The sequence below is a fragment of the Falco naumanni genome, chromosome 2, assembly GCF_017639655.2.
Source record: "Falco naumanni isolate bFalNau1 chromosome 2, bFalNau1.pat, whole genome shotgun sequence".
Classification (NCBI taxonomy): Eukaryota; Metazoa; Chordata; class Aves; order Falconiformes; family Falconidae; genus Falco; species Falco naumanni.
The window spans coordinates 83,555,059-83,577,646 of record NC_054055.1 but is presented as its reverse complement, the minus strand read 5'-3'; the positions used below and the strand labels follow the sequence as shown (position 1 = coordinate 83,577,646).

Below are 22,588 nucleotides of genomic sequence, written 5' to 3'. Positions count from 1 at the left end.
GCATATGCAAGGATTATTGGCTAAGGAGAAAACAAGGAAAGCTGATAAAGTAGTTGTTTAACTACTTTTAATGTTATCTTTACCATTAACCTAGATGATTTTCTTTCCTTGCTACTTGTAGTTAGATGATTACTAAGATGGTTCTTTTTTAAATAACTTTCAGTGCTCAAGGAATACGATAGGGTGCTCACTTGGTGTAACTGACACTGGTTTGGTAGCTCAAGACTTGGCAGACACTGTTGAAGAGTTGTGTATATATAGAGAAGTAATATAAATGGTTCTGTTGTGTATCTTTCTTTAACAGGTTGAAAATGTTCCATTATCTCAGTAACAGCTAAGACTGGACAATTTTCAACCTGTCTATGGGCATTTTTCTTAATCTTAGGAGTTGGTTCAAAAGAGAACATCTGAAAGGAGAAATAGAAAAATAACCAGCTGTTGAATTACATAAAATTTATATGGCATTGTATAAATAATTTAGATTGTGAAGCAACCTAAAAAGAACCCACTAAATTTTTTTTTACCAAGCACCATTTTCTAGTGGTTAGGATTCTTAAGTAGCTTTTATTCCTTGCATTGACAGTGGTCATTGGCATTCTGGAGTGAATCTGTACTAACTGCTGTTTGTGCTGTTTGTGTCTATAAAATCAGAGTGGTTTACATCCTCTTTAAATCTTTTCAGGAATTGAAATTGAATGGGACATAATTGAACAGAATTGAAAGTACTCATAAGAATTAAATGTCATCATTACCACCTTCAAGTGCAAGGAGCAAATTTGACAGGGTAGTATGAATCCTGTCTAGACTGTGATTTGCATTAGTCCTGGCAGATGCATTTATTTATGGGAGATAATCTTTTTATGTGTAGGCATCAATGTATTAGTCTTCATTAAGCAAGCCGGGAGACTATCAAATGATAGTCTGGAGTTACTTGCTAATGAAAGAAAACCTATTTGGAAAGTAGTGTTTAATAGCAAGACTGATGTTCATCTTCACAATAATTATGGAATATTTATAAAGTGTTTTGAGTAATGAGATTTGCTCCAGAAATAAATGTCATAGTGAGTTGGATGCTATAAATTTAAAAGTAAAAAAAATTGTTTATTTTAAGGTTTTGGTTTTTTATAGGCCAGAATATTCTCCACTCATTCTCTCAAAATCCTCTCAACAACTCTGCACTGCTCTGTCTTTATTGTGGATTTTATTGCTTCTAATGTTTACGTTCAATTTTTAACATGCTGCCAAAGCTTCCCAATGTGACACATGTAAGGAAGGCAACTTTTACAATTTTTTGCTTATTTAAAGTGAAATGAGATTTCACTTAACAACTTAAACTTTCAACCTTGATCTCAAATCTTTAGTTTTGATGAATTACAAAGGCTTACACAATGGGAAAGAGAGGCAGGCCCTAAGCCTCGGAAAAAAACCCACAAAAATTTGTGTGTGCAAGCACATGTGCATCCAAAAGCTAGGCAGCCCAATAATGGAAGTTGTTTCCAACATCATCTTAAGACCATCTCTCTCTGGATGATCCGTCTGCATTTCTGTGGGACCACTCTTGAGTTCCTTTCTGAAGCTGTATCTTATGCAGTTCCTTGAAATGGTTATTTTTGCCATCTGTCTAAAGCGAAAACAGCAGATTCGTGTCCTCATGTTCCAAACTTTCTTAGCCAGATATTTGGACTAGAACCAATTCAGTGAAGTGAACTACAGCAGGATCAGTGTAGTGTCTTGGTATAGAACAGGGGTCCTCAGACTTTTTAAACAGGGGGCCGGCGCGTGGATGCAGTGGCAGGCAGTCATCTGTGGCTGCTTGGTTCGCTGCCCCAACCCCTGGCCGGGGGTGTGTGTGTGTGTGTCAATACTGGGGGCCGGATTGAGGACTTGGGGGGGCTGTATCCGGCCCCTGGGCCATAGCTTGAGGACCCCGGGTATAGAAGGACTACTGATGATTAAGAGTTACTGAAAGTCTGCCAGAGTCTGAGTGCCATGTGTAACCATTGTGCCCATGGGCGAGTGTGGGTTTCCTCACAGCTTATTACCTGCAGATCACTCTGTTCTGCAGGGTTTGAGCCAGCCCTTGCCAAGACGCTGAAAGTTTTCTGTGCTGCAGTTCCTGAGCCTCCAGGTCTGGGGTGGCTTCACTGGCACAGACCTACACTATGCCAGTGTGTGGAGGCAGCTCAGCTCTGTGCTTGCAGCTTCCAGGTTGTGCAATCCAAAGTCCTGTAGAAGAGGAGCTAGGCGATTTTTTTGCTTGGAGCCGTGGTGTTCCAGTCCTATGCTGTTGAATACCCCTTAGACGTATCAGAGTTTGTTCATATACAGTTGCATCTGGACTGACAAGTTCTGTGGACCCAGAGTGTTTCTGCTCTTGTAGCAGGATAAGCCATGCAGAGTGCATTAATCTGGCACCTTGAGTGCTTTGAAGCACAGGTGCAGAAATCAAATGGCCCTCTGTTCTTTCTCCAGTCCCTGATTTGCAACTCCCATATACTGTATGTTGCACATCACCTTTTCCTCTCATACTCACTTTTTTCTCACTGCATAATCAGTTTCTCCAACTTTTCTCTATAAATACTTAGCTCAGGGCCGCATGCACATCTCTTGTGTTCTTCCTTATTCTTCTCTGCCCTCAGAATTTGGACAACAGGGAGAAAAATGTCTGCTTGGGGTCTCAGCTGACAGTTCATGATACTGAATCTGATGCAGGCAGTAGATGTCAGATGTCTAGTAATTGCTGTTCTTACTGTCTTTGGATTACTCTTGCTTCCTCTCCCAACTTGCTGTCTTCTAGGACTTCTGTACCCTGCTTCTATGATACTCTGGGCCTTGTAGTCATCTAGCCTTGGTTCCTTCCATAGGTATCATCTGTTCTAGCAGTATACAACGCTGTGGGAGAAGGTAGAAAGTGATTGTATATCCAGGAGTCACACAGTTATCTTCTAAGGTTCTGTCTTCCCTCTCTTTCCAAGTTCAGTGAAGTACAGAAAGGACAACAATGTATTTTGAAACATACTCTGTTTTGGTATTCCTGAACTTGGTTTGAAATGTCTTGCTGACTGGAGCTGGCCAACTAACTGTTGTGGGTAAGATGGTTCAATAAGTACTTGAAAGTTTGAGAGATATTTCAATGCAAGATACTGATACTCCAAGGAATGTTAAAATCACTTGAGCACCTGCTTTGAGTTTTGAAGAAATAAATTTACTGTTAAATTTGGCTTCAGAAAGGAACTTTTGCCCTAGGTCAAGTTTTCCACATTGGATGCCTTCCCTGTTGCCTGTTTTTTGTAGGGTGAAGTTGTCAGCTTTACCTCCTTGAGGAGTTAATGTCCTTCGTTTATTGCAAATGCCTGTTTTAGGCAGTATCCACCATCTCTCATCTCTTGTCATGTTGTCATTGCTGTAGCTTCTGGCCTTTTGTTACTGGTCTTAGCATTTACTGCATAGTGTAGGGATGTCTGTTATCCAGACGGCAAACTACATAGGGAGATAATGTGGACTTATACTTGGTCACATAGTGTATATCATGTGCCTCGTAGTGATAAAAAGAGGGAACACTGGACTAGTTCAGAAGGAGTTGCTTGAGAGCTGTACCCACTATAAGAGTATAGGCTAGCAAGCCCTGTTACAGTAGCTCAGAAAACCTTTGTGGTAGGGCAGGTGTTCTGTGACCATTTTGAAATGAACCTCTGTTGCACAGGTGTTTATGACTATGAGGAACTTTAATTTGATAGTCCAAATCAGTCCTTCCCAAACCAGTGGAAGTTCTTGTCAGGATGTCTCATTAAGGAGTTTGCAGGGGGGTGGGGGTAATAATTTTTGTGAATCTGGATGCTGTAGAATTGTTGAATGCTAAGATTCCCTGAATGAAAATTATAAAGTTGTTCTGTAAAGAAATGGTGCAAGCGGGTCATGCTTTTCGTTGTATGTGCCCAGTGGCTTACATTGTTTCCAGTGTGTACTGATACATATTCAACACATTTTTCTGTTGACTTTTAGCCCTGTTTAGATTTTTTTAGCTGAACTTTTGAAGGGGAGTTACAGATTTCTTGAAATACTGGGTCACTCCAGTGCTTTAAAATAGCTAAAAGAAAAATATGGAGCACTGTTCTTTAAAATTAAACTTGATGTATGGTGGCTGCTAAGTTTTACAGCAGTGTTGGGTCCTGGCAGCAGGATTACAAGAAACTGTACTTCAAATGAAGGTGAGAGACAGAAGGATTTGTGTTTATTTTTGCAGGTTAATTGTGTCTGGGAAGCTGAGCAGCTCTCACAGTTTTTCCTCTTCACTCACTGAGTTTTACTGCTAGAAACTAAATACAAGTTTATATAAATGCATATATACCAGAAGAATGGAAAATAAAGACTGTACTTGGTGGTTGTTTTTGCTGCTATATCTTCCAAGTGTTACAGGCGTGGGGAAAAAAAAACCAACCCACCCTATCACATGTTTTTAAAATAAATTATCTAAATATGCATTTTTCGAGGTGGCTTTAGTAGAACATTAATCCGTCAGGTTTTTGTCCATTGAAGGTTATGTAGGTTTGTCTTCATCCAAGGCTTCTTTTTAAAATAATTCTGAGACTTTAAACACCAAATCTTTGTCCACATGTCAGGGTTAACTACAGCTGGCAGATAAGCACCAAGCAGCCACTCACTCCTCTCCCCAGTGGAGTGGGGGAGAGAATCAGAATGGTAAAAGTGAGAAACTTGTGGGTGGAGGTGAAGACAGTTTAATAGGTAAAGCAGAAGTCACTCATGCAAGCAAAGCAAACAAGGAATTCATTCACCAGTTCCCTTTGGCAGCCAGGTGTTCAGCCATCCCCGGGAAAGCAGGGCTCCATCGCGCTCCATAACAGTTACTTGGGAAGACAAATGCTGTAACTCTGAATGTCCCTGCCTTCCTCCTCCTTCCCACAGCTTTATATACTGAGCATAATGTCACATGGTATGGGATATCCCTTTGGTCAGCTGTCAGGTTGTGTCCCTCCTGATGCTTTGTGCATGCAGAGTACTTGCCGGTGGGGTGGAAAAGCAGAAAAGGCCTTGACAGCGTGCACATGCTGCTCAGCATTAGCTAAAACATCCTTGTGTTATCAATACTGTTTTCAGCACAAATGCAAAGCATAGCCCCATAGTGGGTACTGTGAAGAAAATTAATTCTACACTGGCCAAAACCAGCCCACCGAATCACTGCTTTCAACATTTAAAAGTCCATGTAACAACTAATGAAATTGCATGTCTAATAGTTTATTTTTTTCTTTTCTGTTTTAAAATAGGCCTTGATGTCAAAAGCGAAGCATGCCAGCGATTTTTTCGAGATGGGTTAACAATATCTTTCACAAAAATCCTTACAGATGAGGCAGTGAGTGGCTGGAAGTTTGAGATCCATGTGAGTTTTTAAAGTTGTGTTTCTGAAAAAAAGTAATTCAAATGAGGAAGGAGACTGCCTTTGTGACTGAGGAGACTGCAGAGACTGAATCTCATTTTTGAAATTCATCTCAATAGAGAACTGGGGGAACTCTTGTATGCGTGGCTAGGGGGTGGAGGGCGATTGTCCTTCTATGGTTGTTGTATCTTACTGCTTCTGGTGTTTTTGGAAGGAGATAAAACATGAAAGATGGTATGGGGGGGGGAACAGAACTTCGTATGTTCAGAAGTGTAGCTCTTGTTAGGCAGGCTGTCTTTGGCCAGGTGTCTAGAGACCCGCTTATTTTTATGTGCATGCTAGGACATGAAACTTGCTTTTTTTAGTGAAAGCTTTTAGCAGCTTGCTGATTTCTGAATGTTTGCAGCAACTGCTTGGATTTAAAAACTACCTGTTGGACAGCTAGTCACAGGCCAAATGAGAAACTGTAAAGATCTTAAGCAAATTACAATCTGTGAGATAAATGGGAGAAAGAAGGAAAAGTTAATAGTTCAGTAGTGATTCATCAATGTCTCAACCAAAAATATTTGTGTTATTTTCGTAAATTTAATTTTTAGCTGAAAACAGGTAGTTTAAAGTTTGTTTTAAACCCTTTCTTGGAGGAAGTACAACTTAAAATACAATATTGTAAAACTCTTACGCAACTCTGCATGCTAGGTACAATTGGTTCAGAGTTTATAGTTCATTTTTATTGTTAAGTCACCGGCCATACTCTTGGCTGTTGTTTTTTTTTCTTAATAGAGATGTATTATTAACAACACTCATCGACTAGTGGAACTCTGTGTGGCTAAGCTGTCCCAAGATTGGTTTCCCCTTCTTGAACTTCTTGCCATGGCCTTAAATCCTCACTGCAAATTCCATTTATACAATGGTACTCGTCCCTCAGAAACAGTTCCTGCAGGAGTCCAGCTCGCTGAAGATGAACTTCATGCCCGTCCTCCTGACCCACGATCACCAAAGGTACAAGAGTTTTCAGACCTGTATTCCTGATTTCATGCAGTGTTACCTAATAACACAGTAGCCATAAATAAGTGTTTTTAGAAGGGGGAAAAAAAACCCAACCCTTCATTCTCTGTACCACTAAGATGTTCTGCTGCTTTTGACTCTTAACTGGTAATGATATAATGTACATTTCCCCTTCTCACTCTTTCAGTCTTTGGTTCGTGGTCAAACTGTGTCATGTTCTATGGTAAGGTGGCACAACTATTGAAATGTCATTCCTACTGTGTTAATTGGCTTGCTTGTATTTGCCAGCTGAGGGATTTACCTTCTCACTCAAAATGATTTTGTAGGCGACATATTCTGAGGCGATGAGTATGTGCTAAAGTAGGAATTTTCTCTCCTTTTTTCTTATAGTTCCCAGTGATGGGAGAAATCTTTTTAATCTGATGTGGGATACTAGTGTCAGTATGGTTTTAGGTTTTGGGTATTTTGTTTGGTTTTTTTGTTTTATGTGTTCCAGTTCTTGGATCTGAATTTTTCTCTGTTGTACTCCAAATGGCATTGGTACAATGTCAGGAGCTAACTAAACTATTTTTTTGTTGCTTTCTTCCTTTTTTCTTTTTATAGGAACTGTTAGCTATTGATGTGTAAGAACCAAAGATAAAGAACTCATGGCTTTCCTTGTGTTCATTGCTAACAGTGTTTAGAAGAATATTATTTTGCATTCTTACTGCTTTTATATGCAGCACTATCACATCCAGGACCAGAAAAAAACACCAGAATTGTCATGCTGCTTGTAGTAACTAGGCAGCCAAAGTTGAACCTGAAGTATAGTCCTTTTTATTACTATGTACTTGATCAATTTCTTTGAATAGCTAATATATAGCATCTGTTCTTTGATGTGATAATTGGAATGATCTTGTTGCCTATTTTAAGCACTTCCTTAAAACTGAGTATTTTAACTATATAGGCAGGTTCACTGTCCATTCTGCTACCTTCTAACAGTTTATTTTGTAAGGACTTTTTGTAAGCAAATTTTGTTACTGACAGGTATGTGGAAGTATTTCTAGATGATAATTTGTAAATGTCAGAAAGTAACTGTTTATTATATTGCAGGGTTGGTTAGTAGATCTTATCAACAAGTTTGGCACATTAAATGGATTTCAGATCTTGCATGATCGCTTCATGAGTGGATCAGCATTGAATGTTCAGATAATTGCAGCTCTCATCAAGTGAGTTTTTTTTAAAATAATTACATATTTGGAAAGGTTGGACTAAGAGCGCGAAACTTAGTCTTTTCTTGAAACACTTGCTCTCAATCATGTCTCTTAACTAGTTGTGTTTACCTTCAACATTTCATGTGCTTGTAAATAGACTTGAATTGCCTTGAATTAATTGCTCCTGCTATCCTAATATTACACAGCTACATATTATGGAATTTTGATCACTTTTTCCTTTATTTTTAGGCCATTTGGACAATGTTACGAATTTCTCACATTGCATACAGTGAAGAAATATTTCCTTCCAATTATAGAAATGGTTCCACAATTTTTAGAAAATTTAACAGATGATGAACTGAAAAAAGAAGCAAAGAATGAAGCCAAAAATGATGCTCTGTCAATGATAATCAAATCTCTAAAGAACTTAGCTTCCAGAGTTCCAGGACAAGAAGAAACTGTAAAAAACTTAGAAATATTTAGGTTAAAAATGATACTTAGGTAAGATGCTACTCCTAATATGATATGCTACTGCAGACATTTTTTTTCACACATCTTACATTTATTTTCTCTTGCAGGTTGTTACAAATTTCTTCTTTCAATGGTAAAATGAATGCACTAAATGAAGTTAACAAAGTAATATCCAGTGTGTCGTATTATACTCATCGGCATGGTAATCCTGAAGAGGAAGAGTGGCTTACAGCTGAAAGGATGGCAGTAAGTTCTTCTCTGCACCGAAATTCTTTGAATAAGTTGCTTCCTCCTTACTACTTTAACGGTAGGAGTAGCTGTATATTGTGGATCCTGCACATGCTACTAATTTCCATATCTGGTGTTGTAAACATTAGGTATCACATCATGGTAGTAAGTCATTTTAATAGTAGTCTTTCTGTGAAAAAATGCTGTATTTGTTTCAAAGCTGCTGTTGAGAATTATTTTCAGTGCTGCCAAAAATGTGCTTTAAAAAGGGATCCTTTAATAGTATGGGGTTTATATAATGTTTAAAAAAACCCAACAAAATGAAATAAAATAACGTAAACCCTAGATAAAACAGGTGTGATTCATTTGAAACTTCAGTGCCACTGTACCTAAAAATTGAATGTTCATTTAAATAAGGATATGGTCTGGGTTCTATGCTTCAGGTAATTTTTTTCTCGTCAGAGTTCTAAGTGAATACTCTGCTTTCCACTTTTCAGAAGCTGGATTCTTTGGTACAGAAAGTTCTGCATACCACTTTCTTATTTATATAATATTTACATATTTTTGAATACTGTTTCATGCTTGAGTGCACGTGTAGGGAACTGTTAAAATGAGCATTTATAAAGTTAAAATAAGGACAATTTTCTCTTCATTTTTGTGAAATTTAATTGTGTTAAGTGATTTTTGCACTGTTCTGCCTCATCTTTGTGACTGGCTACCTGTTGTGAGGTTTATAATCTTGCAAAAGGACTGCTGACAAAAAAAGAATGGCTGCAGTTTGACTTTTTAAAGCAGTAGGAGGAAATAGGTCTGTCTTTTTACATACTCCCTATAGTTTGGCATCTCAGATCAGACCTCTGTTTTTAAATGAAAACTTCTAGATTTAAGTATTTCATGAGACTAGCTTGAATATTCTAAGTCTGTAATCAAGGACACTCTTGGAAGGTATGATGTTGTGTTATGTTTGTTTTCTTCTTCCGTGCTCAGAGCACACAGTGCTTTGTTTCAGTTGAAAAAAGAATTACATGATGCTAATCTGACTGTCAATGGCACCACTGTAAAATGCATCTTCCTAAATATGACTTGAATATTTGCCTCTAATTTGATTAGAAGCATGAAAAAAAAACCCCCGATAAGTAGCAATACCTCAGTAATCTAGCCTGCTTATTTTTCAGTCCTTGCTTATGCCCTTTTTATGTGATAGGCTGTAGGTCTACCGGTAAAACGTAGAAGTGTCTTAAAACAGTTTGGTTTTGATATTTAATGATTGTGAATTGGAAGAAAAAAATTTTCTTCCTTGAATAGAAGAGTTAACTGTTCTTCCCGTTGTCTTTTTATGTTTGAGTTGTTTGAACGTTTTTATGCTTTGAGTTCATGACTTTAATATGCTTGAAAAAATACTTCCTCTTAAGATATCCCAGTGACTAGTGTATTGGATTATTTAAAATGCTGGGTGTTTTTTTTAAAGAATAAATTAAATTTAGAGATAAATGTCTTCCTCTTGAGCGTCATCTTTCTCACTTCACTCAATTAAAACATTATATGTAAAGTTATTAGTCTGTAACAGAGTTGAAATTTTTCTTTTTGGCTTTAATATCAGTGACAGCACTTCGAGTAATTTGAGATGGCACTACTTTCTTTTTATATTCAGGAGTGGATCCAGCAGAATAATATTTTATCAATTGTATTGAGAGATAGTCTTCATCAACCTCAGTATGTAGAGAAGTTAGAGAAGATTCTCCGTTTTGTCATCAAAGAGAAAGCCCTCACTTTGCAGGATCTTGACAACATTTGGGCTGCACAGGTAAAGAATTCAACTGCTTGTCTGCTGCTGCACAGGAGGGATCTTGTTGTATGTTATGTATTGAGAAGACAACTTGTGGTTCTTTTACTTGGTGTTAGACAAAACTAAAGAAAAATTTGAAATCAAATGGCGTTCTTTTTGGGGGGCCTGGATTCCAGAATTGCCTTCTCAGATGTCTTCAGCAGAAGTGGTCTGCTACACATGTATGCAGAGTCTAAAGGGACAACTTGGAACATGGTGTAAAGATTATCCTTTTTAAGTAGTAATGAACCCTCAACATTGAGCAAAGTCTAGATTATGAAGGCATAAGATACATGATGACTTAATATTTTAAAATGCACTAAGAATTTGTATTGCTAGTCCCAGTTCACCATGGTTGTATAAATTTTTCCTGGGCAGAGCACTGTTATTAATAAGGGTTATAATAGTGGTTGTTCTAGAAGTTGTTTAACATCAGATTCTTCCCTTTGTAATGATTGTTTTTGAAAAATTACAAGTTTTGTGATACTGGCTTGTTTACTTAAATGATGAGTGAAGCTGGGCTTCCTAGCTCTGGGTTGCTGAAGAGACAAAATAATTGTTAATTATTGAATAGACAGAAAAGAAGAGGTTGTTTTAGGATAGAACCAAGCAGGAGTACGTATATCCTTGTTCATAAGGAACAGGTAGTGAAACTCTTAATTGTACAAGTAAGCCCTCAGGGCAGTCTTTCAAGTGTGGGAATGCTAAATGTTATTTCCAGGGTAGAGAGCTGTACTGGTTTTGGCAGGGATAGAGTTAAATTTCTTCATAGTAAGTTCTGTGGGGCTATGTAAGTAGCACAGAAGATTTACCTGTTAAACTCTTTATCTTAACCTGTGAGTTTCCACACTCCTACCCTTCTGATTCTCTCCTCCATTCCACTGTGGGGTGGAGAGAGAGAGAGAGTGAGCGCAAGCAGCTGTGTGGTGCTAAGTTGCTAGCTGGGCATGTATACTACAAGGGCAAATACAGGAATTGGGTAGTATTATATCTCTAGTTTATGTTCTTAGGAAACTCTAACAGTTTGGCTTAAGTGGACTTATCCAGGTGTCCCTATTTTTGGGCATGGTATTTTCAGGTTACATTTGAAACACTTGAGACTGCAGGTGATGTAGTGGATGGTTGACTTGAGATCTCTGGTGTTTCAACTAACTTCATAATCCCTGCACTTCAATTTCAGAATGATAGTAACTGCAGGCTGAAACTCAAGAAAGTCTTAATTTTCTCATGATCCTGAAGTCCTGTTTAGAAAATTAAACTATGTATCAGAGCAGTACACAGACTACTTGAATTAAGGTCTGTGATCGTACTGTTTTCAGCTTGTGGTCTGTAGACCTTTCCAGACTGTAAGAAGTCTGTGGGGCAAAAAAGACTTTGAGAAGTTAGCTTGCTGGTGGTAGGCCTCTATTAGCTATATTAGAGCCTCACTTTTTATTTTAAAAAAAAAAATCTGAAATTTGGAGAAAAGTCTTCCAAGCAATTATATGACTTGCCTGGAAATGGGACGTACAGATCAGCTAGTTTAAGCCAAACTTTTTTGCTCTTCTAGAAAAGTGTGAGCAAGTGGTGCAACCCTTAAAAGATAGGGATAGTCCACCCCAACAGCTGAAATAAAAAATTGAAAATTTTTTTGGGGAATAAATCTCCCATGCCCTCAAATACCCAGGTTACTGTGCTTGCTTCTTACACTTTCAATTAGGTAGCTGCGGTGTGAACTTGCTGTAGTTTTGCCCTGTTTGGTGAGGTGGGGGTGTGTGTGTGTGTGTGTGAAAGTTGAATTCAGTAAGTCTTATTCAGGTGCATGGTTTCACTGTGGCTTTGGCCATGGAAGTAAAATGGACTAAAAGGTAGGAATACCAAAATCTGCTAATACAGAATAATTTTTACCAACTTCACTGCTTCCTGTGTTCAGTAGTTTTTAGAAGTTCTTATTACATGACTACTTCTAAGAGCAGCTGGAGCATGAAATTCAGTAGCAAGGAGTTGATTTACTGTGTGGCTTTATATAACAGGCAGGCTATTTTAGCTCTGGCTCAGTGCAGCAACAGTGTGGTTTTGCTTTCAGGTTAGTGCCGTTGTTGCCTGGGTTTACAGGGTGAGCATGCACAAATTTACAGTTGACAGTGTAGAAGTCCCCTGAGAATCTCAGTATACAAATAGAATAAAATTAAGATTACGAAAAGCAGTATAGACAGCTGCTTTTGCCTTTAGAAGGCAACAAAAGTTTTATTGACGTGTTTTTATGTCTTATAAAGCCAGCACTTACAATATCAAAGTATATTTGATTCAGGGAATAATGTTGCAAGTCTCTAAATGGAAGCATTAAGTTGCAGCTTGTTGAGTTGCAGGGAACGATGCAGCTGGACAAGAAATAAAGTTGAAGAGACTAGTGTTGGAGTCTCATTACTTATGTTCTGGAGCATTTAACTAGAATTTTACAGGCTCTTCCCTGTTTCTGCAGAGCTAGCTGACAGGTCACACACCAGGTTTCTTACCTACTCCTACTGTCTTGTGCAGCTTCCTCATGTCTCTTAAAAACCTGCCTTATTCTTACTGTTCTTGCCCTGCTCCCCCAACCCCCCCGCAGCTGTGCATACTACTTTTATTTGTTGTATTCTAGATGCTCTTTTTGCCTTTTATGCTGCCAGTTTTTTTTCTGTCCAGAAAATGGTCTGGTAAGAGAAAAAAGCTAGTTTATGAGAATCAAGTGGAATAAGTGGTTTAGTAATTCTGTGTCATAATCTGACCCGTAACATGAAAATGAATGTTACTACTTAAATTCACTTTTTTAAAAAGAAAAATTTATGGCATGCTATAAAGAATTTACAGCACAGCATGTAACAGAGCTGTTAATCTCTTTTTTGTTTTTAAGTGAACTACCGATGCAAGCTTTTAGAAGGAAATAAATTTCAAAAACTGCTCATGTATGCATTTTTAATACTGTATAAGATTAATTACATCAGAGTTTGTTTTCTAGGTATTTGTTTAGCATTTTTTATTTTACAATTACAGGAAATTTTTCTACAGTAAATCGGCTATCGATTCACATAGTCCAGAATTGGTTTTGAATGCAGATTTAAAATATAGTATGCATTTTCCAGCCAGGGCATGTAGGAAGGAAATTTTCTTTTCATCCAGAGTTAAAATTGAGAGAGCTGTTTTTTCCTTAGTCGTCTTCCTTAAGTGTCAAAATTGTGATATAGACCAAACTCTCACTTAAATTCATGCATAGTATATAAATCAACATCTTGCCATTAGTTGTTTGATTGTTAGACTTCATAAATTCATAAGCTGCTGGACTTCAAACTGTTGTCTGTCAACAAGTTGTTTTAATAGAAAGCTTTCATTGTCCATGGATCTACTAGCACGAAGGAAGTACTTCAGCCTGAGAAACTATGTGGAAATACTAAAAACTGTTTTACAGCTTAAAACACCTCAATGAATTCCATCGAAGAAGTGGATTTCAAGCCCTTTCTTTAAAAAAACTAAAATCTACATTAACTTAAAATACTGATTTGTAAGTTAAAATACCCTTTTAGACTTTATCTGCTGTCCCAGCATGATTTGTTAAAAAAATAAATACTGTGACACTGCAGAGTTTATATGTTCTAAATAGATTCTTGTGTGCACACACACAGGGAGCACACTTAAATACTTAGATGTAGTAGAAGGGAGATCTAAATACTGTGACTTCCCAGTGAAGGAAGTATTCACTTTGCCATGTTGCTCCCTCAGCATCAGCTTTTCTTGCTGGCCACCTCAAACTGTCTTATAAAAATGATGTCGGATGTCTTGCTGCTTGACTTAATATGGATTACTACGAATGTTGGTGGATTCTTTCTCTCTCCTTGACAGGCAGGAAAACATGAAGCCATTGTAAAAAATGTACATGATCTCCTTGCAAAATTAGCTTGGGATTTCTCTCCTGAACAGCTGGATCACCTGTTTGATTGTTTTAAGGTAACTATGCATGTTTTGACTATTCAGGAAATAGATTATGAAGTTGGGAAACAGACTTGTGACTCTTTCAGCATCTACTCTCCTTATTTTGGATACAGTTTACCTGTGTTAAGACTTCTTCCTGTGTAGCAGCAGTCTGTAATACTTAATTTTAGAAATGCTAGAATGTGCTATTGTTTAAAGCATTCATTGTAAGATATTTTTTTTATGTACTTCCTGTCTAAAGCAAGGGCTAGTTACGTTGGTTTAATTGACAGTTCTGTTTTCTGATTTAAATGCTTCTCAGTAATCAGCTTCTGTTGAGGTCTGTAGTACTAAAGTGACATTTGGCAATCCTACAAATTCTGAATTTTTCTAATAAAATAAGTCATTTATCTTAAATACCTCTTTGCATTTGTTCCACTGTACCAACTGTTTGTGATTTAGCAAATAATGTTTTTTTCCTAGCATTAGAAAAGTTTTCATCAAGTTTACTGGCCGTTGCTACTTTTGATCTTTAAGTAGAGGACATCAAGGATCAAGGACTACTGTTCCCTGCTCCCCCAGCCTTCTCTTCATCATGTTGTAATTTCACTCTGGTTAACATAGATACAGAATGAAACAGTCTCAGGAAGATAAAGTTGAATGTTTATAAACATATCATGATATAACTGAAATCACAAACCAAATTTGTTTCTGAAAGTTTGTTATTCACTGGCTTTTAAGTGCGCTAACATTAACATTTGTAGCTTCCAATAGTGGTGCTGTCTGACTTGTTTTACTGTTTCACTTTTAGGAGGTGATCTGCTGTACTAGAAAATGCAAGCCAGCTTCGTAGACTGTTTTCTGTTTCTAGAGAAATGTGTTACAGTCACATATTGTGTTACATGCAATTTGTGCTCTGATTAATGGTTGTCCTCTGGTTTGAATATGGGTCTAATGTTCTGTAATCCAGATAACTGAACTAAATGCTGAAAAAATCTGTGTGTGAACTGTCTCAAGCTGTGTCTGACTTGGAGAGATGGATATGAAGTAATGTTGTATTAGAAGTGTACTCAGAAAAAGGTTAACTTAATGCAGAGGACATTTGTTTCAGTTAGATTCAGAAGCACAAGTGATATTAAAATTTTATTCATTGAGTGATTATAAGCTATTTAAGAAGCCTTTTAAGTATAAGCACAGGAGTTTTAAGGAAGCATTTGCAAGAAACAGCTGAGTCCACTATTTTGACTGTTGGTGAGCTTCCCAATGGTAATGTTAACTTTTGCAAGCACATCTGTGATCTTTATTTAAATAAAGATCCTTTTTTTTCCTTTAAGTCTCCAGTTGAATACACTTTAGTTGTGAACTCTAGAAGGGTTATTCAATTGTCTACCTTCTGTATTGATCAAATGTGCTGTCTATTTTTAATGAAATAAATTAATGTGAAAGGTCTTTATATAGATGCAGTCCTTTATTGTTCCATCATTCATTAATGGCGCAGGTTATGTGTGGAATTAAGAAAAATGGTTTTCATATCAAACAATTTTATTTTTTTTAGGCAAGTTGGACAAATGCAAGCAAGAAACAGCGTGAGAAACTACTTGAGCTGATTCGTCGTCTTGCAGAGGATGACAAGGACGGTGTGATGGCACACAAAGTGCTGAACCTTTTGTGGAATTTGGCTCATAGTGATGATGTACCAGTTGATATCATGGACCAGGCTCTTAGTGCCCATATTAAAATCTTAGATTATAGCTGTTCACAGGTGAGTAATCTGGTATGTTCCATTGTGAAATCAGTCTCTTGAGAGTTTCCTTCCATCCCCCGTGAAAAATTGAAGGGACTTGGTAATTTTAACAAGGTGTTCCTTACCATAGATTTTTATTACTTTTGTCAACATCCAGGTACTTTAAAAATGTATGGGACATATTTAAAATAACACAGTTCATGCTTTAATTAGAGTGAAATACATCAGTTTGCTTGTCTTGTTGCAGTTGGTGACATACTGTAATGATCACATTGGAGGAATTGGGAAAGAACCCTACCAAAGTGAATAGGGAGGAAGGAGAAGCAGCCCCTCTCCTCACTTTGCTTTTTTGTGAACTTGAATATGCTAATTTGTTTGTGTGGGTTTTTGTTGTTTGGGGGTTTTTTTCCCTAGTAAGTCCTCATAAGTCTTGTATAATATTAGAAAGGACCTAGCAAAGGACAGTGAAAACTATTACATGTTCTCCTTCCCCAACCAAATTTCTTTGGAAGTCTGCCAGAATAATAATTCATTATGGTTAGAAATGAATCCGTTTTCTGTCTTGACAGCCACCAGCAGGTTTTGTTTGTTAGTTGTTAAGAAACAGTTTCTCATTGTTTCTTGATATTTTATGGCAGTTTACTCTTGAGTACAAGTGAGCAGAAATAGATGAAAGAAGGGAAAGAGCAAATTATTTACCCTGATGATTCTGTCTAGCTAGAGGTTTTCTTAAGTACGTACTGAATTGCTTGAGTGCTTGAAGGCAGAGAAATTGTAACATACCGATAGCTTCTGCCAACACATAGTGCTGCTCAGATACTTTTATTATGCTTGTATGCTTCAGAACTCAATTGATCTAGTATTTATGTGGCTTTGTGTGTTCTTTACCTGTCTTGGAAGCAGGTAAAGTTAAGGGAATAATGATAGTTTCAGCAATACACTTGATCTTGATTATAAACACTTGTTCTTTAAGGATCGAGATACACAAAAGATCCAGTGGATAGATCGTTTTATAGAAGAGCTTCGCACAAATGACAAATGGGTAATTCCTGCACTGAAACAAATTAGAGAAATTTGCAGTTTGTTTGGTGAAGCACCACAAAACTTGAGGTAAGAATGGAATAAAAAAAAAAGTTGAATGGGTTAGAATGAGGCAAATTTAAATTTTTTTTTTACAAGAGACAGGGAAAGCTTAGGTAAAATCATAACCTGTGTTTGAAGATGTTCTTGAGTTTGTTCTAATGTGTATAAATTGCCTTTAAAAATTCAGACACCTGGATCAGTAAGAGAGCATTGACTCTTTCCTCAGACAAGTTTTTATTAATTTTTGTAGTAGTACTCGGATTTGTGGAAAGTTTGGGTTTGTTTTTCTATTATCTGTGGACTTAGCTTACAAAGTATAAATATTTTACGTGCATATATATATATGTATGCACACACATACAGACACATAAACATACCCACCCATCCCTATTCTTTGATGTTAAATTTATACAGGTTGTCTAGTTTATATACTTAAAATCAAAGGTGACTTTTTTGTCTGGGAAAAATACTGATTCTGTCTTCCGAATGGAAGAGATTAAAAATGTGTTGGGTTTGTTTTGTTTTTTAAAGGAAGAAGAAAAGAAAAGCAATTGTCTGTTTGGCGTTGTTAAAATATACGTACTTGGCTTTATTATTTTAAATGTCTTTTCACTACAGAAATATCTGAGGTTCTGTGCCCCTAACAGTTTTTGTATCCACATCAGAATTTTTACAAACTCCAGAACAGTGTTGTTTCCATATTGGTGTCACATACTTTTTATTTCTGTTTTAGTTCTTGTAAGCAGGCGAAGTATGCAAATCAATGTTGTTATTACAGTCTGCTTACAAGAAGGATGAAGGCTGGGAATGCTGAAGAAAACAAGCCTTCAGTTTTACACAATGCTGTCTCCTTATTGACACAGTTTTAAGGAGCTGTGATAATATTGCATTCCTGGCTTTTGGAGGTTTCTTTTATTCATTCAATTTGCAACATCTTTCTCAATTTTCATGACATGTTAATCCTTTACAGTTTCATGTAAGTAATTGAGGTTCTTCCAACAGTGTCACAAAGTTACCTGTTTATTAGCAATCAAGTCTGGTTTCTGTGTCTTGGAGTCCTTAACCTTTTTATATGCTGTAAGATCTAGGTGACCGTAGCTACCTGGTTTTCATGGTATTTGTTCAGATTGAATGCTTTTCAGCCCAGTGCCTTAACAAAGAGGCTTCGCTTAAAGTAATTTTTGAAGCAGAGCTCATTGAAGGCACTGATTAGGTTTCTGCTCTGAATTAATCTTGGGAGGAACCTAAATTCTTTTGACTGTGGAAATTGAGGTTCCCTGTATGGTATACATACAGTTAGGTGGCTTGAATATATCTCCTTTTCTTTTTTCTTTTTTTGTCAGACCATCTCTTCCATTCCTCAGATTTCAAGGAAGTCTGTATTGCAGTATGTAGTAATATCTTGGTTTCATGCAGAATTTGAAAACACAGGTGGCAGGAAAGTAGAATTTGAATTAACGGTTTTAATCAAGAGGCTTACAAAGACCTCTTCTGGTGGAGATGCCTTTGTTTGCAAAATAGTTTTGAGTGTGCTTTTTTAGTCAGGTAGTATTACTGCCCAGGTGACTGGGAAATGTAGTTAGTGAAAAGATTAAGTTTGAAGTAATAGGTGACTGCCCAGTCCTCTGGTTTTCTGATAATTCTTGACGCTAATACAGTTTGGAAATTGTAATTCATGTATCTAATACCTGTTCTAATGGTATCTAATACCGTATCTGATGTAAAACTTGAATGTGTAATATCCTTCTAGAATGTGGATCAAAACTGCATCAAAACCAGATCAAAACAGATGTGACAGTGGCCTCAAAAAGATTTCACAGAGCTTTCTATGTGCAACATTAATCCCATAATCTACATACTGCTATTTTTGAGGTGGTCCAGTTGATTTGCAGTGGCAATCAGAAGTTGGGTGCAGAACAAATAAGGCTGCTGATTCTTGGCAAAACAAGTATAAATTCTCTTACGCAACTGGCACTGTGGAGATCTTTCTGAGGAGAAGGATTTAATTGTTGCTAGTTTTTCCTGCAGTTGAGCAAAGTTGTGAATTGTTTGTACAGTTTCTTTGGCAAAATTCTACTTTCTGACCACAAAGCGATGTTAAAAGTTTTGGGAAGTTTAGCTTAATCAGAATTGTAACAGAATAAGAAAATAATTCTTAATTAGGTGAACGGAATCTTATAGGTTCAAGGATACTTACAATATTAAGGAACAGTCAATTTTTATTACTCAACGTTCAGTGTACAGGTAATTAATAATCTTATTTTTCCTCTGTGTTGGCTGATGGAGGTAGAGTCAAGCACTTAAGTTTGACTTGTATCAAGCAGTAGCAGATTGGTCTCCTAAATTACTTGCCCAGAACTGAGAAGACCTGTAAGTGTTTAGGGTGTTGTTAGTGCTTTAAGGCAGCAACGATGCTAGCTTCAAGTAACTTTTTAGCCTAAATAGTAGAATTTCATAAAATCATAGAATGGTTTGAGTTTGAAGGGACCTTAATGATCATCTAGTTCCACCCCCCTGCCAGGGGCAGAGACATCTTCCACCAGACCAGGTTGCTGACAGCCCCATCCAGCCTGGCCTTGAACACTGCCAGGGATGGGGCACCCACAGCTTCTCCAAGTAACCTGTTTCAATGCCTCACCACCTTCACAGTAAAGAATTTTTTCCTAATATTTAATCTAAACCTACCCTCTTTTAATTTAAACCCCCTTGTCCTGTCACTACATGCCCTTGTACAAAGTCCCTCCCCAGCTTTCCTGTAGCCCCTTTAGGCACTGGGAGGCTGCTGTGAGGTGTCCCTGGAGCCCTGTCTTCTCCAGGCTGAACAACCTCACCTCTCAGCCTGTTGAATTTGCTGAATTTTTGTCACTGCTACTTGGACCTTCAATGTCTGTAGTAACGTATGTAGCGTTTGTTTCTCTAGTACAACTCTTAACTTCAAAAGCTGTTACATGTGCAGTATTACATTGGGTAAGTTATATGTGCAGATAAATAATCTTTTAAAATGCATTCAAATTAAGCTGTTTAGGCATTTGCCTTTGTCACTTTGCCCTAGCAAATCAGCATACATTCTAACTATGAAATGTCCTTTGTAGTATTTTGAGAGTACTTCAGCATCCATCTCAAAATGCTAATTTTTCTTTTTATACATTGGCTTTTGATACCCGTTTAGTAGAAACACAATGAAAAGATGAATTTTGCTGTTAGCTTCAAATTTTCACACTTCCCAGTTATTACTGAAGGAATATGTCCCAATGGCATCATCATCATATACCCTAACCTCAGACACTTAAGGAATAATTCTGTAGCTGCATGTGGAGTTTGCTTTAATTCCGGAAAGCATGCTGGAAAGTCTTGTCAGATAAGCTTTTTTGTGTGCTCAAAGACAGTCCTCCTTGCCTTTGACTCCATGGTAGCAGATGATGAAAATAACATCTTAAATGTTGCTCACAAATACTGTGTAACAGCTCACAACTCAGGGCTCCTAACTTGAGTTATTACAATGACTGAACTTGTAGAAGTAGTTGCTAACCAATACAAACCCATGTGTCCAAAAATACTGTTTGTGCATGTGGTTGAGAAAGGAGAAAAATAAAAAAGTCTAATGCAGAAGATTTCAGTCTTCTGCCAATAAATCTTTTTTTGCTATACTTTGTGAGATTGATGCAAATACATATTACAAATATTTAACTACACACTCTAATAGCTTGATTCTGCAAAATACCCTGTCTTGCTTCAGCTTGTTCCTTTTAGTTGTTCCATCGTATGTATTTCCCAAATAGTCAGATGTTCTTATTTACTGTTATCCATTGTAAATGCATCTGTCAGTCTAGAGGTAACATCTTGGATAGCCACTAAAATAGAAACATCCAGTCTTTTGCTGGTTTTGCTGCTGGTTTATGTTGAACAAGGAGGGTTGGCGGAGATGGAATGAAGTGTAATTGGAAAATTTCTCAAAACGTAAACAGAGGTTGTTCTTTCAGGGTATATGAAGCCCTATGTTTTCTTCCTTCATGCTTCCATTCATCTTGTTTTCTCTCTGACAAATGTCTGGGTCTTTTTTAAACGTAGTTTGTGTTTGAAGTGCCTCTTTCAAGCTGTTTTGGAAAGCTCTGCATATTATGAAACTCATTCTCCTGAAGACTTAGGTACTTAGCAGGCTGAAATCTGTTGGTTGCAGCTAACAATATTATTGGAAGGGTGTTGCTGTCTTTCAAACCCAGATTGGCAGTCATCTTTGGCCCAGTAAATCAAGTTACCTGTTGTTGTTATATTTACAGTGAAATGTGGTTATCGCCTGCAAGATCCTTATCAGCTGTTGCTGGAACTGGGATTTCTTGCTTTTCCTACTGTTCTTAAAAAAATGTGGCAATGTTTGGAGTGTTTAGGTCATGTAGTATGGAGACCATGATTCCTGGGAAGGATTAGAATGTCTACCTGCAATCTGTTCAGCTAAATCTGTGGTCTACTTCTGAAGTGTTGAAGGAAAGAACAGTTCTGAAACCGCAGTTAAGTTTCTTCAGGGCAGGCTATAGTGGCAATACAACGAGGAACACCTCTGGACGCATGCGCACCCGCACCCACAGGTGCACCCACATGGAGGAGCAGTGCAAGTTTGCATTGTTTATGCAGCAGAGATCAGTGCTCTGATCTACAGAAGTTGATGAGTTTTGAGACTCTTCTGGGGACTAATAATCTCTGCAGATTCTATAATTCGATAGTGCTCATGTGGGTTTTGGACCCAAAATCTGTGGTTTGTTTTGCAGTTTACCTTTGTAATCTAAGTTTGTCTAGTATTGTTTAAGAGTAGCATTTTTGGTCAGATCTTGAGAGTAGACTTAAATTATAATTAATTATGTATTTGAGGTATTTCTTCTGTGAAATTTTCTGGTTTTTCTTAGACCATCTGCTTGGCGTAACTATGATTTTTCATGTTTGTACCATTTTTTCGGATAGATATTGTTAGAAAAAACAGACAATGCAGACTTACGCAGGTTTAAGTATTAAAAAAATTGTCATGATTACTGGCTGGTGTTCTTTCACTTGTTTTGATACCATGGGCTTCTGTTTTGAAAATTGACCTAGTTTTATGTAGTATTTTCATATTCAATTTAGAAAAGAATATCAGATGAATGTGGAATAAACTGTTATGTGTATTATAGTTACACTACAGTTGAGGGTCTCTGTCTTCACTATGCGATTTGTGGGCAGATATTTCTGTTGTTGTCTTGCTGCAGACACTCTCCCTGCAGCATACTGGGCTGCTCAGATTGATATTTTTCATACGTACTGTAACCAAATAACACTAATAAATTAACTGGTAAGAACTGTCAATGTGTCAGAAGAAAAAAGAAAAAATACTGTCAGAGACTTAATATGCTTTCTGTTAGAGATCTTTTAAGAGAATTTGGAATTTGCATCAAAGTAGAGTTTCTTAAATTGATTTCTGAACTGTTCAGTGCAAGATTTCTCTGTTTTTCTTCTAATACTTGTATTTTAATTCCAGTCAAACTCAACGAAGTCCCCATGTGTTTTACCGACATGACTTAATCAATCAACTTCAGCACAATCATGCCCTAGTTACATTGGTTGCAGAAAATCTCTCCGCCTATATGGAAAGCATGAGGCAGTATGCTAAAGGTAAGTTTTGAAATAAAAATTGCCTCCTAAATAGAGTGTATAAAAACTCCAGTTGAAAAGAGAGTTCAAAGCAAATTCTCATTATG

At 37.2% G+C, this 22,588-nt stretch overlaps 1 protein-coding gene across 3 annotated transcripts in view; it reads left to right on the top strand.

The window, feature by feature from the left end:
• The window catches only part of USP9X (ubiquitin specific peptidase 9 X-linked), a 106,073-nt gene that overhangs the window by 30,442 nt on the left and 53,043 nt on the right, over positions 1–22,588 (top strand). For all 3 annotated transcript variants that reach the window (XM_040585310.1, XM_040585309.1, XM_040585311.1), the window contains exons 5-14: positions 5,283–5,395; positions 6,173–6,391; positions 7,490–7,605; positions 7,840–8,091; positions 8,169–8,307; positions 9,941–10,093; positions 13,970–14,074; positions 15,594–15,800; positions 16,756–16,892; positions 22,369–22,502. In XM_040585310.1, coding sequence (XP_040441244.1) covers positions 5,283–5,395; positions 6,173–6,391; positions 7,490–7,605; positions 7,840–8,091; positions 8,169–8,307; positions 9,941–10,093; positions 13,970–14,074; positions 15,594–15,800; positions 16,756–16,892; positions 22,369–22,502 — 1,575 coding nt within the window. The remainder of the gene's footprint in view (positions 1–5,282; positions 5,396–6,172; positions 6,392–7,489; positions 7,606–7,839; positions 8,092–8,168; positions 8,308–9,940; positions 10,094–13,969; positions 14,075–15,593; positions 15,801–16,755; positions 16,893–22,368; positions 22,503–22,588) is intronic.